Raw genomic sequence first — 23,795 nt, 5'->3', positions numbered from 1 at the left:
AATAATATTTGTGTTTAATGTGACCTTTTTATTGTATTCATTTCAACAGTACATTGTTTGTTTGATATAATTTAATATGTAATTTCATTCGGGGTGGAAATATTGGCTCATTAGCCACACACATTGACTTTCTTGCACGAACAAACTGTTATTCCATCTTCAATCATGTTTCCAAACAAGTTAATTACATTTACCATTTTTCCCAATCAACCCCCCACGGCTTGTGTTATTATAGCCGGCCCTACTGCATTTTGTAAACACAGTCTGTGTCAGGGTACTGAGGTAGGTTCAGCTGGTACTTTCTCTCCAGGGATTGAGGCACAAACCTGCCCCCCAGGTAGTGGTACCGTCCCTGGAAGAACATGGCAGATTTCTTGGGTGCAGTCAGGGAGATGAGCATGTCTGGCTGGAGTCCACCTGAGTTTCCCTTCTCCACGTCCCAACCTAGACAGACATGAGGCAGACCAGGTGTCCATGACGGCAGATGGAGTATTTGGACACAGTTTACGTGCGTAGACGCTAAACGTTGAGTCTTCTGCTTGAGGTTGAAAACAGACTTGACTGAACGGTTTGTTGTGTCTGAGTGAACACAAACAGGGATGGGAGTCGATGCTCTGTGACCTGAGGGGATGTCGATACTCTCTAACCTGAGGGGATGTCGATGGTCTCTGACCTGAGGGGATGTCGATGCTCTCTGACCTGAGGGGATGTCGATGCTCTCTGACCTGAGGGGATGTCGATACTCTCTAACCTGAGGGGATGTCGATGCTCTCTGACCTGAGGGGATGTCGATGCTCTGTGACCTGAGGGGATGTCAATGCTCTCTGACCTGAGGGGATGTCGATGGTCTCTGACCTGAGGGGATGTCGATGCTCTCTGACCTGAGGGGATGTCGATGCTCTCTGACCTGAGGGGATGTCGATGCTGGCCACAGGCACCGTGGTCTTCTTCAGGACATCCAGGATGGAAGCGAATGGCTCCCTGACGGCACCCTGGAAGCTGAAACCGAAGATGGCGTCTACCACCAGATTGTAGGCCTCATCTACCATCTTTGCCTGTTGAACAAAATGAGTGTGTTAGCACAAGCCCTGCACACCGCCCACAGTACTGATGTTGATATTAAGCCATCCAATGTAGATCTTGACTTTGTCTTGCTCATGCAAATCAAGCTATGTTATACCCAAGCAGACAGAGAAAACAGACAATGATTAACTTCTTTGCAGTTAACTGTGAGAATGTACTGTGAGAGTTTACTGTGAGTTTTTCTCTTCTTTTTTTTACATTTACATTTAGTCATTTAGCAGACGCTCTTATCCAGAGCGACTTACAGTAAGTACAGGAGACATTCTCTAAGACATTCTCCCCGAGGCAAGTAGGGTGAAGTGCCTTGCCCAAGGACACAACGTCATGTGCACTGGCCGGGAATCGAACTGGCAACCTTCTGATTACCACCGATGCTCTACCCGCTCAGCCACCTGACTTTTTTACCTCAGGCATCTCGGTCAGGAAAGGGATGTCCATCTTCTCACACTGTCGGGTCAGGCCCTGGAACAGGGGCTTGCTGGGCCTCTTGGGGTACAGTATGGTGGGCTCATACCCCTGTAGCCACACACAGGCCTGTAAGCCCCTCCACACCAAACACCAAACCACAGAAGATTTCTAATGCAGTGCTGAACATGGGAAAGACACTCACAAAGAGCTTGAGATGCCTGGCACACACCAAGCCATCTCCTCCGTTGTTACCTGGGCCACAGATCACCAGCAGCGAGGGCCTGGCTTTGACCAGGGAGCTGGTGGGGTAGGCCTTGAGAGAGGAGAGAGACAAGTGAGGACTCTGGTGTACAGATATTGCCGTGACAGACAGTCCTGAAGGTAAACTCTTGGTCTTACCCTGGTGACAGCTGTGGCACAGCTAAGACCAGCCAGCTCCATCAGCTGGTCGACACTGAAGCCGTACTCACTGAAGAGCTCCTCGTCAATACGCTGAGCCTCCTCTTGCCTAGTGATGAAGATACACAAGTAGGTTTTTAATACGTACACACACAAAGAGAGAGAGAGAGGCCATTAAGAAGCCCTTACCCAAGGTATTTGATCGATTGGGCCATTGTTGATGATCGTCGACTGAAGCAATCCTTCTTAGGGTTGTTATTTACACTGGCCATTGGACATGTTCCCTTTTGGCTCTGGACTAAGGTTGCCCGTGAAGTCACAAGGAACCCAATCCCAAACAGAGCCCGGACACTCAGCATCAGTTAGACATCGAACATCTGAAAATAAACACGTGACTCTGTACGTGTAGTTATTCATCAATAGTTCCCGTCTCCGCCTTTAACACTATGAGATAATTATCCTGCCTATAGTCTGATACCAAACACAGTCCTAAAAATCACAATAATACTTGTGAGTTGTGGATGAGTTTAGCAAGCAGAAACATATGTCGGTCCCAGGTCAGAACGAGGCGACGTGTTCATCTTAAATCGCATGATAGATTCAAACTAAATTCAAGTTGTTGGCTGCATTATGTACCATCTTTGGCGTCCCTTTTCACTGAAAAACACATCTTGGCTCAGGCTAAAAACACAGTGGACTTACTGAGTAATATGTGACCTGTAGGCTACTTCACGGTGTCAATGGTAGCACAAGGTCGAAACATTGTTTTGTTAGTTTAAAAAACAAACTCCATGAAGTGGGTATTAAACCAGTGGAACAGCGATACCTACCAAATGTTAGGTGTTTAGTTTAGTTTGAGCATTGGTTGCAGTCCCAAGTCATAAACTGTAAAACAAATTAATCAACTGTACATTTCTGATTTGAAATCGTGCAAGAACACTATGTTATGATTCTGTGACCCAGTATAAATAGTTCCGTGCTAAGAACTTCAAAATAAAAGTCTACAATGACCGTGCTTTTCTGTCTGTTTCAAACGGCCGGATGAATATAACAGTTTATTGGACGAAACGTGTCTCATGGTAGGTTTTATGTGTTTTTGAATAGTGATAGTCAGAGAGTACAGTGAGCAAGGCCACCACATCAGTAGCCCACTTTATAACAGTTATGAGAGGTGCCAGTTCATCACTGGCACTTGTAGTTGCCAATTGGCTGTGGCAATATATACATGTAACCCTTTATCTAATGAAAAACCAAACAAATTGATGTTTTTTATTATTTTTATTTGTATTTAACCATTCTGTAGGCTCCCATATTAATGACATATCTGCAAACTTGAACCACTGATATAAAGCATTTAGTTTAATTTAAATGGTATCAGTGTAGATCAATCCAATATTTATCTAAATTTGCGTAGTCGTTCAACAGTTGTTGTACATATGTACAAAATGTACAGCCTTTCAACAGAAAGTGGCCCTACATCTTCTGTTTATTTATGTTGGGTGCTGAATCGCTTGGCTCTGCCATCTAGCGGCTTGTTAGATTACGACACCTGTCAACTTGAAATTATTTGACGGCGATAAACATGGTGTTACGGCCAACTGAGGGAAATTGCCATTTGACTTGCTCAAGTCGTTCGTTTTCGCAATTCTATCACATCTGGTTTAAATAATGTGACCACGGATGAATCATCACTTAGTAGCCATAGGCTATGTGACCGCGACGAGGCCTATTATTGCAGAAGCGAGTCAGTATGTACTTTATGCTTACTACACGACAATAGCCTATATATGCCTACCATGGGGTCAGGTCGCACCAGTCCAAACATTAAAGTGATTTAATTTAAAATGTTTGCAGCGGTAGAAGTCCTAATATCATTTTCAATGGCATGGGATTTCACCGTGTCATGTGGTTTCTATGAAAACCCGGGTTGGATCTCCACAGTCACCTGGGCAAAAGACATAGGAAACAAATGTGACGGACAGGAAATTATATGGTAGCTCAATCACTGCCTTTGTGTTCCATTTCTTTTGATTATTAAATCAATTGATTCAGTATTGCTTCGCAGGCCTGATACATAGATCATCATAGTGTAATTGAGGCCAATTACATTTCAGTGAGCTATCTATATAGAATGAATCCATAGATGCAATGCAGGCTATATGTAAGACGAGTATTGCCAGTTGACAAAAACATGAAAAAAACGATTTCTATAGGCTATTTTATATTTTGTTTACAGGCGTACAACGAGACTCCATTCCATGTCTTACTATTATCTTCAACTATAATTTCGAAGGAAAGTAGGAACCGTTCTAGCGGATGGATACAACAGCAACTGCTATGTAATAGGACAGGAGATCTAGAGAACAACCGTGGAAGCAAAAAAAAAAAAAAAGGTCGTTGGAAAATTAGAAAGTCACATTTCGTCGCAAAAAAACAACATATTAAAACACGATTTACGCAAGGCCACTAGCTGACACGTCCGGGAGGCGCGCGTCACATTCTTCCAGAAGAAAAGCGAAGCGATACAGTGAACATCGTTGGAGTCTCGAGCAGACAAACAGCACAACCCCCAGTCCTGCCGCGGTCTCCATTTTAACTCCTTGCCCGGTCTGTACCTCACGTGTCCTGGACTGTCTTTCTCACATGACCCGTGTGTTTGTCCCCGTGATCAGTACTTCCATCTCCGTATATCAGTGTCGCTGAATATCACATTTTAAACTGTAACCTTCATGGATATGCTTGAACAGAGTTTGGACAGCTCTACGAGGTAAGAACGACACATAAGCTCACCGCTCGCAATGGCTTCCCCGGCCTAGCCCCAAGTCACCATTTTCTTTTGCAACGCATTTTGCAGATATCAAATAAGTTATGTTTTCCCTAATAGTGTGTTGTTTTAATTATATGGAGTAGACAACACGTTGTTTGGTGCGTCTTGAAGTTTGTATGTAGCTACATTAGACTATGTTCGTAGAGCAAATCCTGTTCTAAACGTTACTTAAAGGTATTTTGTACAAACTGCTGGCTGGCTGTCATTATGTGCAACCGCGAATTGTATTGTCAGTTGTGTCATTCAGAGATAACTTTTAGGCAACTCCATGCGTCTACATGGAAGACACGCATTATATATTAGGTTATTGTTGTTATTGAATGAAATCATTCCTTGGAATACTGGACCTGATTGTTACTGTGAAACATTTGTTTGTGTCCTGATCACTGACCTCGGTCACAGGCACACTGGATACATTAACAGCGAGCGGGATAAATGGAATTCACTGTAACTGTCAATAGTTTGAGCAGTGTAAATTATGGTCTTGACAGATATATACTTATTGATAAGTATATGTACTTGAAGCTATTTAGCATAGTTTCGGTTAAGACTAATCGTCATAGTCATAGATATGATCACATTTAACTGGAACCGAGAAGTCTTAGCCAAGTCTGGACAATTTGAACATGTCTTTTTAATAGCTCACAACAACGATGCTGTGCTAATATTTTACACATTACTGATCTGCAGTGCCTGCTGTCAACTCTGTCCCGCTGTGTCGACAACTTACCGCCAGGCGGCATTGTGAAATCATGAAAAGCGCTCTATTCAAAACTGGCTTGTATTCAAACTGGGTTATGCTCCAAACTTACGTCTCTAATTACTTCATTTTTCTTCCAGTCACGAGAAACAGGAAACGGAGGAGGTTGTCCACTTACAAGAAGGTCTGTGCTTGGAGTTCACCCGTTCACCTCAAATCAAATAGAAAAAGGAATATTTGTGTATGTATAGACGTTTTCCTCCTAACGTGCACGTGTCCTCCCGCAGAGTCAGTAGGTGCGGAGGAGCACACAGCAGTAACCATCGCGAGCGTTCAGCAGGCCGCAGCTTTTGCAGACCACAATGTCCAGTACCAGTTTCGTACAGATGCTAGTGGAGGGCAGGTAGGAACGCTGTCCCCATGCACAACATAACTGTTGATAGGATTGGATAACCCCCCGCCCCCATTATAGCAGTGCTTCTTTTTTCTTCTGAAAAAAAAATAATAAATGTTACAAAAATATATGTATTTGAGAGCATTATTGCTAGATGTCGAGCCAGCAGCAGTGTTGTAAGTACTCTCTCTTGCCCTCCTCCAGGTGACCTACCGGGTGGTCCAGGTCACAGATGACCAGCTTGAGGCTGCAGATGGGAGCGGAGCGGTCAGCGTCGTCTCCACCGCTGCGTTTGCTGGAACCCAGCAAGCTGTGGCTCAGGTGTGTGTGTGTGTGTGTGTGTGTGTGTGTGTGTGTCTGTCTGTGTGTCTGTCTGTGTGTGTCTGTGTCTTAGTCTCCTAACCCTGCTCTCTCTGAACTTGTCTGTTTCCATATGCTCTTGCCAGGCTGTCATTCAGAACCCCTTCAGTAACGGTGGCAGCCCAGCCGGGGACGGCGTGGGGGGGGAAACACGCTTCGCCTACTTCCCTGCCACCACGGTCAGCGACGGAACAGCCGTCTCAGTCCAGGCGACCTCTGACCCCACACTAACTCAGGCTGGAGGTACGGCACACGCATATTCGTTTCGTTCACCAGAAGCAGAACACTACTGTGGGTCTACGATGTCAGAAGGAAGCCAAACACAAAGTAGTGACAGACTTAAATACAAACCCCTGAAGCCCATGCCCTGGGGGACACCACTGAACGCAGCGTAAAGAAGGCTGCCGGAACAGTAATGAGCTCAACACCAAGTGAAGATGATAGGAGACATTGTAAAGCCCTGGAATGAAAAACTGCTTTTAATGAGGCTTCGTTAGTAAACCTTCCCCTCTAATCAGTGGACGCAGTCCCAAGTGAGGAGAGGAGAATATTCCCCCCCCCCTTCCAGAACCCCCTAGTCTCCAGATTCCACGGTCACACGCACAACAAGCCCCACAGCCCCACAGCCCCACAGCCCCCACAGCCCCACAGCCCCCACAGGCCCCACAGTCCCACAGGCCCCACAGCCCCCACAGCCCCACAGGCCCCACAGCCCCCCCTACAGGGTCTCCTCTCCCATAACACCTGTAGGAGACCAGGCAGGAGGACCCTCTCCAGTTCTAACCCAGCTCCTCATGTCTGATCCCAGGCCAGTTCTACGTGATGATGAGCCCTCCTGACGTGTTACAGACCGGTACGCCACGGACCATCGCCCCTCGCACACACACCTACACCGCGTGAGTACAGCTGTCCCACAAACACTCCAGCTGGTGGGATTTCCCACAGCACAATATCTGTTGTACCAGTTTTCTTTGCCCCTCCCTCGCCACCCCCCCTGGGAAATAGTCAAGTCTTCACCTCCTGTATTTCCCCCCTCCTATTTTGGCATGATTGGTTTTATGATTACATGTATCTCATGGACAAAAGCTACAGTAAAAAGAATCAAAACATGAGAAACAAAATTTGTCCCCCTTACCTGCCATCCCCAGAGACCTTGGTGAGAGCGAGATGCTGCAACATGGCAGTTCAAACTGGTGAGGACACACTTTCACACCCCTCAGATCCCTGTCTCTCCCTGTGTGTTAGCCTGCTTGGATGACCTGTGTGTGGTGGTCTGACGGTGTTGGTGGTGATTACCGATAGGAATCTAGTGCCCCTGCATTGTGGTAGTACTGAAGAGGTGGCTCTGTTCTGGGACACAACACCGTGTGTTGCTCCTCTGTAGCTGTTGGCGTGGTGACGCTCTCTTATCGATTGACACCAACTATTAAGGCACTGTGGCAATGATGTGCTTGTGTTGTTTTGGTGAGAACATGATGAAAGCTGAATCAGTCAAAGTGAGCGCAGGCCTGCCTCTGTTGTTTCTCTGCAGGAAGATGGACGGGCCAAGAGCTCCCCGGGATGAGAGGAGACGAGCGCAGCACAATGAAGGTGATGGGACTTCCTGTGACTGGACTTCCTGATGACGGGACTTCCTGGTGACAGGAAGTCCCGTCACCAGGAAGTCCCCAGCAAGGCTAATGCCAATTAGCTATGCAAATTAGATTTGATGCTAATTCTAAAGCTCATTGGTTTCTGTGCCCAATTTCACCTTTCCCCGTACCTATGGTTAGGCCCTAACCCATACCACAATATTTTTCTTTTTGTATTTACAGTTGAGAGGCGGAGAAGAGACAAAATAAACAACTGGATCGTCACTCTGTCAAAGATCATCCCAGACTGTAACATAGACAGCACTAAAACGGGAGCAGTGAGTCTAATCTGCACAGCTTTACTCATGTCACACATCTGTAGTCTCACGCCTCAACCGTTCATCTCACTGCCTCTAATTTTGTATCACCTCACTGTTCTCTCATATCATCACTGCATCAACACCACTGTTCTCTCATATCATCACTGCATCACCTCCACTGTTCTCTCATATCATCACTGCATCACCTCACTGTTCTCTCATATCATCACTGCATCACCTCACTGTTCTCTCATATCATCACTGCATCACCACCACTGTTCTCTCATATCATCACTGCATCACCTCCACTGTTCTCTCATATCATCACTGTATCACCTCACTGTTCTCTCATATCCTCACTGTATCACCTCACTGTTCTCTCATATCATCACTGCATCACCTCAACTGTTCTCTCATATCATCACTGCATCACCTCCACTGTTCTCTCATATCATCACTGTATCACCTCACTGTTCTCTCATATCATCACTGCATCACCTCACTGTTCTCTCATATCATCACTGCATCACCACCACTGTTCTCTCATATCATCACTGCATCACCTCTCATATCATCACTGTATCACCTCACTGTTCTCTCATATCATCACTGCATCACCTCCACTGTTCTCTCATATCATCACTGCATCACCACTACTGTTCTCTCATATCATCACTGTATCACCTCTCATATCATCACTGTATCACCTCTCATATCATCACTGCCTCACCTCTCATATCATCACTGCACCGTCTTACTGGTCCTTATTTTGAAACAGAAAAGGCTTTAGTTTGACACATGCTGAGTAATTGGGGTGAAATAATGTTCCCTCCAGAGTAAAGGAGGGATCCTGTCAAAGGCGTGTGACTACATCCGGGAGCTGAGACAGAACAACCAGCGTCTGCAGGAGAGCTTTAAAGAGGTGGAGAGAGTCCAGATGGACAACGATCTGCTCAGGCAACAGGTACAAACACACACATGACTAGTCCAATTAAAACCTATAAACAAGATGATCACAGTCGGATGTTTTTGCAGTGTGCCATGTATATGTTTCTATGTTTGTTCTTTGTGCTGTTGCAGATTGAGGAGCTGAAGAATGACAACGCCCTGCTTCGAGCACAGCTCCAACAGCATGGCATAGAGATCAACGGTGACGCAACGGCACAGTGAACCTGGACACTCACACTGGCTCACACTCACACATCCTTATATTGTTACTAGGGCACTGGAAAGAAACTTTTACAAAAAAAACACAAAAAAAAACATTGCTGTACATTTAGAATTGCGTCATCCAAAATAAACCCAGACACACACATGCAAGCGCGCGCGCACACACACACACACACACACACACACAGAGGACATGGAGAGGAACGTTTGCGCCTCCAACACGACCCCTCTGTCTCTTCTAAACCGGGAAAACAAGCTCATTCTCTGCAGCTGACTGAGTTTCTGTCACCTCGGTTCAAAGGAAAACCTACAATTCAAATCCTGTTTTAGTTCACATTATGGACGAAGATACTTTGTATTAAAACAAAATTGTCTTGTTATAATTCTGTTTTCCTACAGCAGTTTTCTTTTTGCTTTCTCCCGCGTTTGTTGTGAGTGATAACTACTGTCTGAAATGAAAGAATTCCTTTTTTGTTGATTTAATTTATTAGTTTACATGTATACAGAAAAAAATGACAGTTGCAGTTGCTCATAGTGCAAATATAGGGCTGATATCTGCTGTGCCATCTTTTTTTCCTTCTCTTAGAAATGACTAACATTGAAAAATCAGGTACCTTCATCCATGTGTCTCTCTCTCTACGGCTGCTTCATTGGAAATTGAGATAAAGAAAATGATGATTATCAGGCCTTTCTGTCCATTGAGGTTTAATGTCCGTGATTACAGAGCCTGGTCATTTGCCTAGTCCCAGGTGGTACTTGCGGACTGTTTAGCATTTGTAGGAATTAGTCTAGCTCAGGTCTTTGTAAGAATTCAGTAGCATTGGTTCCCAAATTAATTGTATGTTTTATTTCCCCCCTTTCTGAATTCTTTATGGTTTCTGTGTATCCCTCGACACATAGAGGCACCTGTATATCTGTTACAGTGCGTTAAATAAGTTGATTGGGCATTAAATCATGATGGCCATCTTATGGTCATAAATCACTGATTGAATACACTAGCCTATGTAGATTAACTTTTTACAAGAAATATCTTGACAGGTTTTAGAGAATCTCAAATATTCATGCAAGTTTGGGATCCAGTGTATATAGCACATAGGAGCAATGATTGAGACATTTAGAACGAGTAAAGGTTATCTTTTTTCTCCACAAAAAGCAACCCCAGCATGGCATTAACCACTTGCATGATAAGTTCTGATTGTACAATAAACTGCAATGTTTCTACAATAACTTGAATGATTCATTATAACCCCCCCCTTGATTTAGCTGTCTTCATACTATAGGAGTCTTCCTGTTAAAGCTAGTGTAAACTAATATGAAAGGTGCTAAACTATACTGGCAAACCAATAAGCAGAGCGTCTGGGTAAGGCCAACATGAAGCGGACTTATCTCTGCTTATCAGGACGACACCTGCATGACTCCATGTCTGTGGATCCAGGCTGGGAAGCTTTTATTACTGAATAGATTCTTATCTCCTTCCTCAATTGATTTGTTGACTGTTCCTTGAACAGTACAACGTTAAAATGACAATGTCATCTCTCCCTGTTTGCACATCCTGTCATTCACTTATTTTCCCCAAAAAATTAACTGACTATGTGACTCATCAACGCCCCCTTTGAAGCTCTGAAACCCTGTTTTATTGTAATCTGGCTGTGTGCCGAGGCCAAGTTATATGAAAGACATACGATCTCCACACACTCCTTATGCTGTCAACAACCCCACAACACTGTCAAGTCTCTTTGTATTTGTCAGACACAGGAGCCACCAGCAGGGGGCAGCACCGATCACTTCCACACTTCAAGATGTGCAGTTTGGCCACGCAGTTCCTGAGACCGTCACTGAGCATGCTCCTGACGGCTGCGGACGAGAAGTAGAAGATGATGGGGTCCAAGCAGGTGTTGAGGGTGCTGGTGAGCAGAGCTATGTCCCTCCAGTGCTCGCTGTCCATGCGGACGAACCCCACCACGTGGGACACGTTGTAGGGCCCGAACGACACAGTGAACATCAGGAGGGTCCCCAGCGCCAGGCCGATGGCCCGGAGGCGGCGCCGCCTGCCGATGCTGGGCAGGCGGGACAGGATGCGGATGAAGTTGACGTAGCAGAAACAGCAGATGAGGAAGGGCACGCAGAAGAGCACCAGGAAGAGCTCGAGGCGGACAGGAAGCAGGATATCCAGCTGCCTCAAGGTGAAGTTCAGATAACAGGTTTCGGGAGGGAAAGAGCGCACCTGGGTGGTGCCGTTGCTGAGCGTGGTTTCTGTTTCCAGAACCGTGGCCACGATGTACACGATGCTGAGGTTCAGGAAGGAGACCAGCCAGAACAAGAGGCTGGCCATCACGGCGTAGCGCGGCCGGCGACACAGGGAGTACCTGAGGGGGAACGCCACCCCCAGGTAGCGTTCCACACTAATTGCGGTCAGGACGAGAGTGCTGTTGTAGATGGTGGAATAGAAAAAAAATCCAGAGACTGGACATAACATGTAGTCCAGCTTCCAGGACATGCCATCAATGGCTTCCTTCATCTTGAAGGGCAGGATTGTGAGGAAGATGAGGTCAGAAATGGTGAGGTTGAGGAGCAGGATGTCAATGGGTGTTGGTTTGTGGCGAACTTTGCGACAAAAAGTGCAGAAGGCTAATATGTTGGCAGGTACTCCAATCAGGAAGGTGATGATGTACACACACAGCAACAGGTGACTGATTGTGGTGTTCATTTCATTAGTCACACACACACACAAGGACTCTCTTAGAAAACCTGTTGAGAAAATGTAATTGGTTGAGAGCCATTACATGTGTGAGAATAACAGAGCGCAACAGTACTAGACAAAAGTCTCAAAATAGATTCAAAAAGCCAAAATAAAAAAGAAAGTCAAGGACGTTTTTTTGCCACGGTACTTCAAATCTAATTTGAAGACGTTAGAAATGTAGGTATGTATCCAGCTCATACGTTTCTTGACTGAAGATCTTACCTTTTTACCTCAGGAAGTTCTCGAGACCAGATACCCCATGACAACGTTACTCCTCTGGGACCTTAACTGCTGTGACAGAATCGAGCATCAGATGGATATTCAACATCCAATCTCATCCAACCACTCCCCCTCAGCTTGTATCAGGAAATTGCGGAAATTGAATGAGCTTCTGTCTCTGATTCATGACCCATTCTTATCCTATGAACTGTCCAAACAACGTTTCTCAGCAACCCTTCGTGCCTGATGTTTCCTCCAGGATCACAACGACTCTTTGAGACACTTGTTGCTCTTGTTGGTTAGTTGTAACGGCCTTAAACCTAGTGTACTCGCTGTGAAGTATATTGTTGTTGCTTCCTTTTTTCCACAGGTACACCCTTACACTTCGAGGTTCATGTTGTTTAATTGTAACTTGTTTGACTACATGCTCTTATGGTTCTTCACTTTGGTACTTATTTAGTTTTCGCAATGTATGTTTCATGTTTTGGCTGCTCGCAAAGTTTGGGGCTATTTCGTTGGTATGATCAGTGACCTATGACCTTTTGTAAAGCTATCTTTTGGAATTCGTTTTGGATAAAAGCATCTGCTAAATGCATACATGTAATGTAAACGTGTGAGGAGAACGGGGAAAAGGGAGTTGCAATATCTGTCCTACTGATCTACAAGGATTTAGCTGGAATACAAAAACTCAGATACTGTTTGAATCCAGCCTGGGTCCTATGTTACATTCCCTTCTCTCTCTCTCTCTCTCATCCCCCCTCTCTCTCTCTCTCTCTCTCTCTCTCTCTCTCTCTCTCTCTCTCTGTCTCTCTCTCTCATTTCTGTCATACTGCACCTAAAATATCTCTTCATAAAGTATGAACAATTCCCCACAAATTTACATCTTAAAATGAAGTGGTTACACAGTTTTTTTTTTATCATAGAGCTGAAGTCACACACATTGTTTGAAAGGATCCAACAGTAACTAGCGAGTCATGACTGACTTGGATTGGATGAGAAGCAATCACATTCTGTTTATTATTGTCATGTTATATCACTGTTTGTGTTCTCCTAATAACCAAGGACAGTAACCATGACATGACTAATCCCAACAAGCCATGAGAATTTGGACAGATGGTTATCTATATTGGGGCGATAACTATTAACATCAATTTGAGACTAACAAACAATATGTAAAAATGAGAGTAGGAAGTGGGCATGGTATCAACCATGATTTCAACCACAATATTACATTAATACTCTGGTTGGTTTGAAATATAGTTCAAGCATCTTGGAATATCTGGTCTTTGATGAGACCTTTAAAAATCTGTCCATATCTTTGCACATTTTGTTAACTGGTTATTTACAGTAGTAGGCTAGTTTATCATTGTGATGTAACAAACTAGAAACACATGACTTCAGTTTCACACACCATGTTTTGAAGGCAACATTAGAACTCAACGTAGCCTATATGTGCAATATATCTGCACTACATTTGACTATAACTTTACTGTATACTGTAAATAACTGCAAATATGTTTGTAAATGTACTAATTCCGGTCACTATGCTGTCATTTTCATGCAGCCTCGCTATGAAGCAAGGGCGTAGGTTTGGTCTCAGCTTTGGTAGGGACACTGCCCCCCCCACCACCACCACCAATACATTTAAAAAAATGATGGAGCCTACATCATCTGTACTGGACTTCTGAGCAATGAAATAATTCATTGTATTTTGGCATCCCAAATTTATAGCACCTTTTTACTACCTAAAAGTATAAGTGTGAATGATAACATTCATGGGTAACAGTGTCTAAACATCCCTTAAAAACAGCAATTTAATGGAATATTTACCAAAATGGACAAATTCAACTTCTCACCTGAACCCCTGATGCTGATTCATCACCAACCTGTTCTACATCTGTAGCTTCAGGGTGCTGTTTTTCCTGCACAGTAATTCATCAATGTAATACAGACACTAACCATGCTTAGTTGACTGCTATCATTGGTCGAAATTACAAGTATAGCCATATTACTATCCAAGGGATCATATAGGCCTACCTATTACCAGTTAATATCGAATAATATAACGCTAGTTGCTAGCCTGTTGGTACTGGGCTTAACTAGCACGGTCCCATTATGTGGGTAGGTTAGCTTTATCCTTCTGACTTAAACAAGACCAGCTGCTGCTAACACACTGGTCGAAAGATTGCAGACGCTAGGGATAGATTCAATTACAAGTAAAAGTTAAATGCTGTTCTACTACACTAACAACTTTCAAAACATGTTTCCATTTTAGAATGGGTGGCGATGTAAGGCTAGCAGTTAACAACGATCTTCTTGATAGCTAACGCTAGCTACTTAGCTACTCTCTGGGTGGGGAAAAAACTTATTATATCCCTCTTTTTGGGGGGGTGGCATTTTGATTTTCCTTTCTACAAAGCACAAAAGGGTCAAAAATATCAATGCTGAGACCAAACAAAATAATAGCTTATACCGTGTCAGACTACTGCCCTCTTTCTGCAAGTCACGATTCACGAAGTTTCAGCCAATTATATGACATCTTGTCCTGCAGGCTGGAGGCGCATTGATTAACTTGGAAATGCATTTTTCACTTTTCTGGTCGACAAACAAAGTATAGATGATAATAATACGAATGAGTTTTGCAAATATATTGTGCAAAATATTATGGTCGAAAATTAATAAAATATTGGTGGGGACAATGTATTTTCCAAAGTTGATCGTGACTAGTCTCTGTCGACCCAATGCAAACCTACGCCCTTGCTATGAATCCCCTACAGGCAGAAGATACAGGTGATGTCGACAATGAAGCATGGAAGTGGCGCATCACATACACACAAACACACTTCCTCAGCGGTCTGACCACATGAGTTCTCACACAGAGAATGGACCTTCCCGCTCAAACTCTAAGGACGTCACCATGCTGTCGCTCTTTATTCACGCAGCCGGCAAAGACTTCGAGCGTTTGGTATTTTTCATGCCTGCCACCTCCAACGCTATATTAAAGATCCTGTAAAATTGAATCGAAAATGAGTTTTAAGTTCACCACACCACAGAAGAATGTTGTGAACAGGGCCGGAGTGGGGACTCTTTTCTGCCCAGGAGTTTCAGGCCCGAGACCGGCCCACTTTCTTTGTATACCAAACAGTGCCGTGAACCTTTCTGGGGGGTAACATGATTACAGAAAGGGATCATATAATTTGTTTATATTGATACAATTTTTGAGACTGCTTAAAGATCCGAGTATTAATCAGGCACGGACAGACGTTGTAAACATTCGGGGTTTAGCCCATTCGGGGCTTAGCCCTAGGACTTATGGGTTTGATGTGATGTAGGGACGTCCACAGTTAATGCCAGCGCGCACAGGGCTCGAGCGAAAATTCTTGGCCATTATTTGAGCGCAAAATCGTTTTTTGAGCTGTATTTAGAATAAATGTAGACGTTTTTCAATTGGTAAAACCTTGTCAAGTGATGGTATCACTCCGGCCCTGCTCCCATCCATCCTCGCTGACGCGTATCTTTACGGTAGGGCCGCCCGGCCCAGCTATCTGTAGCCTATCCGAGAACTCTTTTGGAAAAGACGTGCTATGGACCCAACCAACTTTATTTGGGAGGGGAGAACTCCCTCACATAGTACAACCCATGCAGAGGCTGAGGTGTCAGAATGCGGAACGTGTGTAGCCTATTTCAAGAGAAGATTAACGTGACAAATGTCAACAACAGAAATCCTCGACCGGCCCGAAGGTGAAGCGGCTCATTGGGAACTCTCCCACTTAGCCTACCCACCCCGGCCCTGGTTGTTAACGACCCATTCAAATCCGAATGGGAAAAAAAAACACGACATGTATGTTAAATTAGACTTTGAAATCCAGACAAAATCATCAGTCTTCTCTGCTTGAGACGGGGGGAGCGTGACTCGCTCGAAGGAGCTGAAGCCCCGCCCCCTCAAATGTATTGAATTTATCAACAACAGCAACACTAGCTAAATCAATTTCAGATATCAGAACAGGGCTACCTGCAGTCTCTGAGTGTCTTATGTATTAATTACTTTGTCTTTGCAGGCAATCCTTTAAGCCTTGATAAGTGAAGCAAATTGAACAATAATTTTCGTTTGGTTTGAACTTTGTATTTATTATTCAGCCAGATCAATTACATAACTCTTGCCAGTTTAAACTAAATTAAATTAAAACCAAATTAAGGCTGCTCAAATTCTAATGGTGAAATTCAGATAAAAAACCTTCTGAAACGAAAATATTCTGATTGCAACATTAACTTCAGTGTAGCAAATGGATGAAAACATACATTTATGAATGCACTTATTATGATTTTTGGTCATATTCAGCAAGTCGCGTCAATGTTTTTTTAAGTCGAGAGAAATATTCAGTGTGCTGCTAACTGCATTCAAAAACCCTTTTAAGAACAATGACTCCTAGTGTGCTTCACATTCAGGTGGCTGATGCTCTTATGTCATATGTTCAAAACACTTGATCATTTTGGGATCTGGCACAATGCTTTGTGAAATCAGTGTTTCCACAGAAGAAAGACAAGTAGTTCATTTTGATTAGATTTTGATTTTGATTTTGATCAAAAGAAACACACACATACACCAGTAACTGTACAGTAGCTTATCTTATCCTCTTATGAAAACACCAGCTTAGCAAAGAGACAGTGAAGTCTCCTTAACCTCACATCAAAAGCACAACACCAATTCCCAGCATATTTTCATCTTCGTGCCTCTTTCCGAGGTTTCTCTCACGGTGTCCAGTCTCCCATTGAGCACCCTCACATGATGGCAGAGTGGGACTTGTCCGCGGCCTGTCTGTGAGTCAGTGAGGGCAGGCCCCTAGACGGCACGGTCACCGTTTGACCCTTCGTCAGGACGTTGCGCCTGCGGTGACTCTCTGACCTGCTGAACCTGCTCTGCCTCCCACACAGCCTCGTCAGAAAGCCCCGCGAGGTTGCCGGGGACAACATGAGCATGACCACTGGTTCCAGGAACACGTTGCAGGAACTGGTGAGCATGGCCTCGCTCCTCCACCCCACGTTCTCCTGCAGCACGAAGCCCACAACGTGGGAGGCGTTGTAGGGCGCGTAGCACACCACGAACACAGCCAGCGTGGACAACGCCACCGCCAGCACCCTCCTCTTCCCCATGGCGGGCAGGCAGGAGCGCCACACCAGGGTCACACAGCGCAGCGTGCAGAAGGCCGTCACGGCCAGGGGAACCAGGAAGAGAAGCACGGCCATCTCCAGACGCAGAGGCAGCAGGATCTCCAGCTGCGCAGCCGTGAAGTTCTCGTAGCAGATGGAGACGTTGCGGCTCGACGTGGACAGGAAGTATGCTCCCCCCTCTGCCACCAGGCCCAGCCCCAGGTGGAGGAGCACCAGCCCCCACAGGGCCACGCTCACCACGCAGGAAATGCTGGCGCGCCGGTAGATCTTGTAGCTGATGGGGAAGGCGATGCTGAGATAGCGTCCCACAGCGACCGCCGTCAGGAAGAGGGTGCTGCCGTAGAGCGAGGCGAACAGGAAGAAGCTGTAGACAGGACACAGGGGTGCTGGCAGCGCCCAGTCCTTCAGCACTGTCTGCAGGGCCTGGACGGGCAGCCAGGCCACCAGCGCCAGGTTGGCCAGGCACAGGTTGAGGGCGTAGACTACGTTGGGTGTGGATCCCCGCTTGCGCGCCTTGCGGACATAGACAAAGAGCACCAGCGCATTGGCAGGGAGGCCCAGCAGGAAGGTGAAGGAGTACACAAACAGAGAAAGGCAGTCTTCAAAGTCTAAAAAAATCATTGCTTCAGCTCACGATAAGTACAGATTTGGAGGCGTCATCATGTCGTGAGCCCAGGTAGAATTAGAAGAAATGGGTTTGAGGGGTAAGTTCCTTTGTTTGAAGTAAAACGTTCTGTAAACAAAACAAAGTTAGGAGTAAGTCATCCTTTTCCATCTGGGGTCCTATCCATAACAGCATTTCTGTAGTCGAGACTCCATCAACTCTTGAGAATAGACAGTTTCTCTCCAGGTGCACACGACTGCATGAGCCGCGATGAGATTCAGAACCTGGGACTTCTCTTCTGTGTGTGCTCCCTGTGCACTGACAGAGCAGGTGGGCAGTCACAGCTCTATGGTCAGACAAGGGGGAGGAAGTTGGGTGATGCCTGAGTGGTCAGGGAATGGGTGTGAGGCCGGTGAGGCAGATAGCTGAGGTGCCTGTTCAGGCAGAACAACAGGGCGTTAGCAGGCACCAGGCTGCCTTGATTGCCCTGTCAATGGAGGACAACAGACAAGTAGCATCTGGGCCCTTTAGTGAAATGATTCAGAATGATTGGGTTTTTCAGGAAGCTCATTCCCATCAAGCTGCGGCCAGACTCCTCCAAAAGAGAAGACCGACTGGGCAGTTAAGTTGTAAAGTGCAACGGTCTGTGGTCACCGTGTGGCAGCTCAGGTTGCAAGATAGGGTGGTGCTGGCAGGGTGGTGCGTTTGTAGGTTTGTTTTTCAAAACTTACTTCACCGCCACCTTCAACAACACCATTGGGAACTCGCCACAATGTTTGGAATTTCAGAGCTTTGGAATTTCTCACACAAATGAGTCTCCGCGGCGACAGAGAGAGAAGGGGAAGCGAGTCTCTGCGGCATGTAAAAGGTGACACAGAGAGAAGGGGAAGTGATTGTGAGAATAACATTTTTATTTCTATCCCTGATACGAGACAAAGTTCACATCCTCGTCACCATCCCCCGGCCTGATCAAACAGCACCAGCAAAAACAGGGGGCGATAAACATGGTCAGTAATGCTGGTCAATAAAAGAAAAACTGCGTCAATTGAATGTTTCCAAACAGGATCACTTGGAGGAACCATATGTCTATGTTTTTATCAGTGTGTCAGTTTTATAGTAATAGTACTGTTTGTCACATGCTCTCATCTTCAGTGATTAATGTTTTACGTTGTGTAGCTTCATAATACGGAAAGATGTACTAAAAACAAACTGACCAACACTGTCAACAGAGTCGTTTCCTAAACTCTCAACACAAAGGAGAAACACCACCAGATGATAACAGTAGAAGGTTAGCCTGCTAGTAAATACAAGTCAAAGATAACAGTGAAGTAATGCTGAAGGGGAGGCAGGCTAAGATGTGAGACTATCCATCAGGTTGTGTCTCCCACTGGAGTTGGTGAGGGGGACCACAGCCATGGGGCCGGAGGTGTGGATGGAGCTGAGACGTCCACGTGTCTCCAGACTGCTCCGCTCCAGGGAGATGGCCTCCTGCTTCCGAGACAGATCCTCCTGCATGCGAGCCTCGTGGAGCTGCAGGTTCTGGAGGGAGTGTCTGCAGAGACAGGAGGGAAGGATCTGTCACACAGGAGGAGAAACCTGACTCCTTGTGACACGTAAACGTTGGGAAAGACGTCGTTGGAAGCTGTTTGGTTTTGCAGATTTGAATTCAGGGTAGGGACCACTCAGACATGACTCACTGTGCCTCAGCAAGCTTCTGTTTTAAAGCCTGGATGGTCCCTTCCAGCTCTTTTACCTCTTCCACCAGTCCATACTGAACCTGAACATAACGTCATATAGCAGTCATCGGCTGTCAAACTGACTGGCTATTTAGAATGTATTCTTGTTTATTACACTTTTTCTAAAGCAGCTGGGTCTTCTCATGGCATGGGCACACAGTCCACACACACACACACACACACACATCCGGCTACCTCATCCCTACACAGGTCCATTCCCGGTCTCTCGGTTCTGTGTTCCAGTCGGGTCTGGGCCAACTTTAACGGTGCCGTCTTGGCTTGCAGGTCGCCCTCCAACCCCAGTATGTCTCTCTCCAGCTGACCGATCTCCTCCTGGGTCTGAAGAACAAAAGGAGCCCCAACAAAAGAGATCTAAAACATCAGACCTAGCAGAGGTGAATTAAAGAGGACAAGGAACAGGATGAAATGATGGGAGAAGGAGAGGGAGAGGAGGGAGAGGGAGAGGAGGAAGAGGGGGAGGAGGAGTGGGGGAGGAGGAGAAGATTAAGAAGATTAAGAGGGATTTTTTAAACCCACGCATTGTAACTGCCATTTCCGCTCATCGTGGGCCTGCTGCAGCTGGTGTGTGCGTTTGCGGATGGAGAACTCTGTAGCGATGCGCTGGGATTGCAGCTCATTCTGTATCTAAGATACACAAGAGTAGGGAGGACAATAGAACGCGTCATTTTTGGCCAAGGCTAACCAACTGTCAAATACTGTGGAACGCCGGTAGCAAACGCATTGAATCGAATGCTAAGTTAGCCTGAATGTAGCTAAGAACGCCACTGAGAAATCTGGCACCGGAATTTTAAGGTCCACGTCCTTTTCTTAGCTCTATAACTAGCGACTACTAGCGAGATATTAAAAACAAACATGCCAGTTAACATGTAGACACTTACCCCTTAATGCTATCAAATGTTGGTTGCAATGCACATTGAGAAAGTATATGAAAATAATGTTTATAGTTTTTGTTGCTTTGGCTACCTTTCATAGAAGGTCGGCACAACCGGGAGACATATCTTAAGCAAAACTGATAGGAAATTTTTGGTCTGTCCTCCCTAACAAGAGAGAGGATTCACATTTTTGTCACATAGCCTTTCCAAGAGCGGAGAATAATGGAATACAAGTGTATATTGACGCAGGCCATAAACTACCAGTTCTGATGAATTTATTTCCAAGCAATGTCACAGGGGGCTTAACACACGCCCATAGAACTGCACCTGAACCAACCAAAGATACACTTTTCCCTCCTGTCAAACTCTCCCTCCCCCTCCCCCCCCCCCCTCCCCCCCCCCCCTCCCCCCTCCCCCACCTGGAGTCTGCTGAGTCGCGTCTCCTCTCTCAGCTGAAGCGACGCCTGAAGCTCCTGCTGGGCTCTGCTCATGTTGTGCTGGCTGAACTGCTCCCACTGCTGGGGAGTAGAGGAACTGCAACAGGAAGTTTGGACAGATGGGCTGCGTTCAGTTCCTTCATGAGTCCGTCCCCCCCCCCCCCCCCAATGTTGCTTGGTTAATGAAAAGTTTTTGCTAAATGCATAAATGTGTAAATGTAAGTAAACGTTCAGACTCACCTGATGGGTATGCGGGTGGGGTTGGGCTTCAGGGAGATTCCAGGAGAGTCCACAGTGAGCTTCAGGCAGGTTGTGTCGATGTCCTGGGCGTCCATCTTGTTCTGGAGGTCATTGGTCACCTGGTGTCGAGCCTCTTGAAGGAGACTTGACGGAAGACGAGGTTGTGAAGATGTTATTGATACCTGACTTTTATGGGGTTGTGAAGATGTTATTGATACCTGACTTTTATGGGGTTGTGAAGATGTTATTGATACCTGACTTTTATGGGGTTGTGAAGATGTTATTGATACCTGACTTTTATGGGGTTGTGAAGATGTTATTGATACCTGACTTTTATGGGGTTGTGAAGATGTTATTGATACCTGACTTTTATGGGGTTGTGAAGATGTTATTGATACCTGACTTTTATGGGGTTGTGAAGATGTTATTGATACCTGACTTTTATGGGGTTGTGAAGATGTTATTGATACCTGACTTTTATGGGGTTGTGAAGAAGTTATTGATACCTGACTTTTATGGGGTTGTGAAGATGTTATTGATACCTGACTTTTATGGGGTTGTGAAGATGTTATTGATACCTGACTTTTATGGGGTTGTGAAGATGTTATTGATACCTGACTTTTATGGGGTTGTGAAGATGTTATTGATACCTGACTTTTATGTTCAAAGTGTTTCTATCCAAGCTCTGCTCACGTAGCTCTGCTCATGTTCACCTACCACAGCTGGGTGAAGCTGGCGTCGATGCCCCGCTGCAGCGCTTGCTGCGCCCTCTCTATCACATCCACCTCCTTCTTAAGCTGGGTCTCCACAGGGTCGCTAAGGAGCTCGTTGCCCCGGCGACCCTCCCTCAGGACCATACACTCCACGGTGACCTCGAGGGGCACAAGGGTGGCAGCCAGCGCCCTCTCCATCTCCTCCTTCGACTGAAACGCGCCAATGATTGTTGGGTGAAATGTTTATTGAGTATGAGCTGTGGTTTCTGTTGCAACATAGTGAAGGTATTATTTGTGGGACTTGAATTTTTGTGTTGGGTTCACCAGCGTGAGGGCATCCATCTCTCTGTCCAGCTCCTGTGCAGAGGCCTCCAGCGTCTCCCTCCAGCGGGCCACGTCCCGCACCCTCTCTGTCAGCCTGCGGGAGCTGTCACTCTCGTTCCAGCTAGTCTGAAAGAGAGAGAGAGTCAGAGTCAGAGAGACAGAGACAGAGTCAGAGAGACAGAGACAGAGACAGAGAGAGAGTGTGTGTTCGACAAGTGAGCCACCTCTGCAGTGAACTGGTGAACTCGGAGGGTTTGACTGCAGCTGTGTTTGGTAGAGAGACCGAACAGCCCTCACCTTACTGGTGGTCTCGTTGCGTAACATGCGTCCCTCCTGGCGTGTCTCCTGTGAGCTCTGCCTCCGTCGCTCCGCTGTGTCAGACAGCTGCCTGTTGCCAGCGTCCCAGTCAGACACGCTGTGCCTGAACCCAGGCTTGGTGCTGAATGTGGCCATGCTCTCTTCAGACGGAGGGACAGGCAGACAGACGGATAGATAGACAGACAGACAGACAGACAGACAGACAGACAGACAGACAAACGACTGGATGGACCGATAGACAGAGAGACAGGTTTTATTGATCTTCACACAATAGGACATACAAACAGCACAGCATCAATCATGCCAAGACTGCAACAAGAACAATAGTTTTGTTTTCAAGTAGGTATAAGACATATGCATTTTTTGGTGACAACAACAAAGCCTCTACGTTTATTCATCTGTATATTTATAACGTCCGTAAAAATGTATTATGACATAAGACCCGCATTGAACTTTTTGCGATTGTGTAGTCACCAATGGACGATGATGTAACAACCACAAATAATTCCACAACAAATTCGTGTTTTAAGTTTGTGAAATGTAGATCTCATTAAATAACTCAATACAATTCTCAGTAGGCTACATAACTTCATAACAGAGGTCTCGTTATGTATTAAACGTTGCAAGTTTTACTTACATGATCCAAATTCTACAGTTCAGATATTGTCTTCATCGTCTGTTCTGTTCGAAGCTCGCCAACTATGCAGACGGTATCTAAGTAACGCACGACGCAACAGGCCAAGAGCAACAACTAAATAATTAAAATACCATAGCAACGTTCAACGAGTAGCCTAGACTGTTATAATACGTATTTTAGTGCTTTGAATTTGACAAAAATGAACATAACCACAAACAAAATAGTTTAATAAAATGACCAACCCAAAGACTGACATGGCCTAATTCATCTATGACAAAACGAACGAACAATGAGAAAAAAAATCTCCGCTACAAATAATTTTGTCAACTAAAATATAACCTAGCTAAATATTTAAACTCTCAGGATCCTTTTTAAACATTATCTTACTATTCTCGTCATTATTTTGCAGCTTTGTTATATTATTGTAATGACAGTTTTTGATCAATACGAATTCAATGAGGCTGTCGTATAACAGGCTCTGCATGAAGAATCAATAGGCCTTTATGACGCACGTGAACGTAGGCCTAAATAGA

General features: G+C 45.4%; 5 protein-coding genes across 8 annotated transcripts; 1 reads left to right on the top strand and 4 right to left on the bottom strand.

Annotated features, from left to right (window-relative positions):
• Window positions 1-7: 7 nt before the first annotated feature.
• naxe (NAD(P)HX epimerase) lies at window positions 8-5,550 on the bottom strand. Of its 3 annotated transcripts, none has more exons than XM_084697011.1 (7): window positions 5,530-5,550; window positions 2,080-2,267; window positions 1,891-1,999; window positions 1,694-1,804; window positions 1,489-1,599; window positions 908-1,055; window positions 8-444 (listed from the first exon to the last, which is right to left on the bottom strand). In XM_084697011.1, the coding sequence occupies exons 2-7, from the start codon at window positions 2,247-2,249 to the stop codon at window positions 242-244; spliced, it is 852 nt and encodes a 283-aa protein (XP_084553137.1). In that variant the 5' UTR covers window positions 2,250-2,267; window positions 5,530-5,550; the 3' UTR covers window positions 8-241. The 3 variants fall into 3 exon arrangements, with proteins under 3 accessions (XP_084553137.1, XP_084553136.1, XP_084553139.1); XM_084697010.1 differs by lacking the exon at window positions 5,530-5,550 and adding an exon at window positions 2,721-2,878; XM_084697013.1 differs by lacking the exon at window positions 5,530-5,550 and adding an exon at window positions 2,721-2,871 and having other exon boundaries at window positions 2,080-2,188.
• Window positions 4,248-10,459, top strand: usf2 (upstream transcription factor 2, c-fos interacting). 2 transcript variants are annotated; one of them, XM_084697008.1, is made up of 11 exons: window positions 4,248-4,657; window positions 5,558-5,601; window positions 5,705-5,820; window positions 6,016-6,132; window positions 6,258-6,414; window positions 6,980-7,067; window positions 7,320-7,364; window positions 7,703-7,761; window positions 7,986-8,080; window positions 8,898-9,026; window positions 9,143-10,459. In XM_084697008.1, the coding sequence occupies exons 1-11, from the start codon at window positions 4,620-4,622 to the stop codon at window positions 9,230-9,232; spliced, it is 978 nt and encodes a 325-aa protein (XP_084553134.1). In that variant the 5' UTR covers window positions 4,248-4,619; the 3' UTR covers window positions 9,233-10,459. The 2 variants fall into 2 exon arrangements, with proteins under 2 accessions (XP_084553134.1, XP_084553135.1); XM_084697009.1 differs by lacking the exon at window positions 7,320-7,364.
• Window positions 10,460-10,844: 385 nt separating this feature from the next.
• On the bottom strand, window positions 10,845-12,310 carry LOC146295831 (free fatty acid receptor 2-like). The gene is made up of 2 exons (XM_084697007.1): window positions 12,195-12,310; window positions 10,845-11,980 (listed from the first exon to the last, which is right to left on the bottom strand). The coding sequence occupies exon 2, from the start codon at window positions 11,937-11,939 to the stop codon at window positions 10,959-10,961; it is 981 nt and encodes a 326-aa protein (XP_084553133.1). The 5' UTR covers window positions 11,940-11,980; window positions 12,195-12,310; the 3' UTR covers window positions 10,845-10,958.
• Window positions 12,311-16,799: 4,489 nt separating this feature from the next.
• Window positions 16,800-17,981, bottom strand: LOC146295830 (free fatty acid receptor 2). The gene has a single exon (XM_084696031.1). It carries the CDS (start codon window positions 17,979-17,981, stop codon window positions 16,971-16,973), a length of 1,011 nt encoding a protein of 336 aa, XP_084552157.1. The 3' UTR covers window positions 16,800-16,970.
• Window positions 17,982-18,857: 876 nt separating this feature from the next.
• Window positions 18,858-23,743, bottom strand: LOC146295829 (tektin-2-like). The gene is made up of 9 exons (XM_084696999.1): window positions 22,605-23,743; window positions 22,308-22,433; window positions 21,988-22,193; window positions 21,271-21,414; window positions 21,013-21,127; window positions 20,238-20,345; window positions 19,896-20,039; window positions 19,662-19,741; window positions 18,858-19,516 (listed from the first exon to the last, which is right to left on the bottom strand). The coding sequence occupies exons 1-9, from the start codon at window positions 22,902-22,904 to the stop codon at window positions 19,315-19,317; spliced, it is 1,425 nt and encodes a 474-aa protein (XP_084553125.1). The 5' UTR covers window positions 22,905-23,743; the 3' UTR covers window positions 18,858-19,314.
• Window positions 23,744-23,795: the final 52 nt, after the last annotated feature.

The sequence above is a fragment of the Hypomesus nipponensis genome, chromosome 4, assembly GCF_054491055.1.
Source record: "Hypomesus nipponensis isolate SF chromosome 4, ASM5449105v1, whole genome shotgun sequence".
Taxonomy (NCBI): Eukaryota; Metazoa; Chordata; class Actinopteri; order Osmeriformes; family Osmeridae; genus Hypomesus; species Hypomesus nipponensis.
This window is presented reverse-complemented; position numbering and strand designations above follow the sequence as displayed.

What these genes read in the sequence shown, in the direction of transcription:
- naxe (XM_084697011.1), bottom strand. Translation starts at nt 2,249, where the DNA reads ATGCTGAGTGTCCGGGCTCTGTTTGGGATTGGGTTCCTTGTGACTTCA. An exon ending in CAATCGATCAAATACCTTGG is followed by an intron (nt 2,000 to 2,079) that starts GTAAGGGCTTCT and finishes CTTCATCACTAG; the next exon opens with GCAAGAGGAGGCTCAGCGTA. An exon ending in CAGCATCGACATCCCCTCAG is followed by an intron (nt 445 to 907) that starts GTCAGAGAGCAT and finishes ATGTCTGTCTAG; the next exon opens with GTTGGGACGTGGAGAAGGGA.
- LOC146295830 (XM_084696031.1), bottom strand. Translation starts at nt 17,981, where the DNA reads ATGATTTTTTTAGACTTTGAAGACTGCCTTTCTCTGTTTGTGTACTCC.
- LOC146295831 (XM_084697007.1), bottom strand. Translation starts at nt 11,939, where the DNA reads ATGAACACCACAATCAGTCACCTGTTGCTGTGTGTGTACATCATCACC.
- LOC146295829 (XM_084696999.1), bottom strand. Translation starts at nt 22,904, where the DNA reads ATGTCCTATTGTGTGAAGATCAATAAAACCTGTCTCTCTGTCTATCGG. An exon ending in GCAACGAGACCACCAGTAAG is followed by an intron (nt 22,434 to 22,604) that starts GTGAGGGCTGTT and finishes TCTCTCTTTCAG; the next exon opens with ACTAGCTGGAACGAGAGTGA. An exon ending in GCCAGCTTCACCCAGCTGTG is followed by an intron (nt 21,415 to 21,987) that starts GTAGGTGAACAT and finishes TCTTCCGTCAAG; the next exon opens with TCTCCTTCAAGAGGCTCGAC.
- usf2 (XM_084697008.1), top strand. Translation starts at nt 4,620, where the DNA reads ATGGATATGCTTGAACAGAGTTTGGACAGCTCTACGAG. An exon ending in CCCAGCAAGCTGTGGCTCAG is followed by an intron (nt 6,133 to 6,257) that starts GTGTGTGTGTGT and finishes TGCTCTTGCCAG; the next exon opens with GCTGTCATTCAGAACCCCTT. An exon ending in ACGATCTGCTCAGGCAACAG is followed by an intron (nt 9,027 to 9,142) that starts GTACAAACACAC and finishes GTGCTGTTGCAG; the next exon opens with ATTGAGGAGCTGAAGAATGA.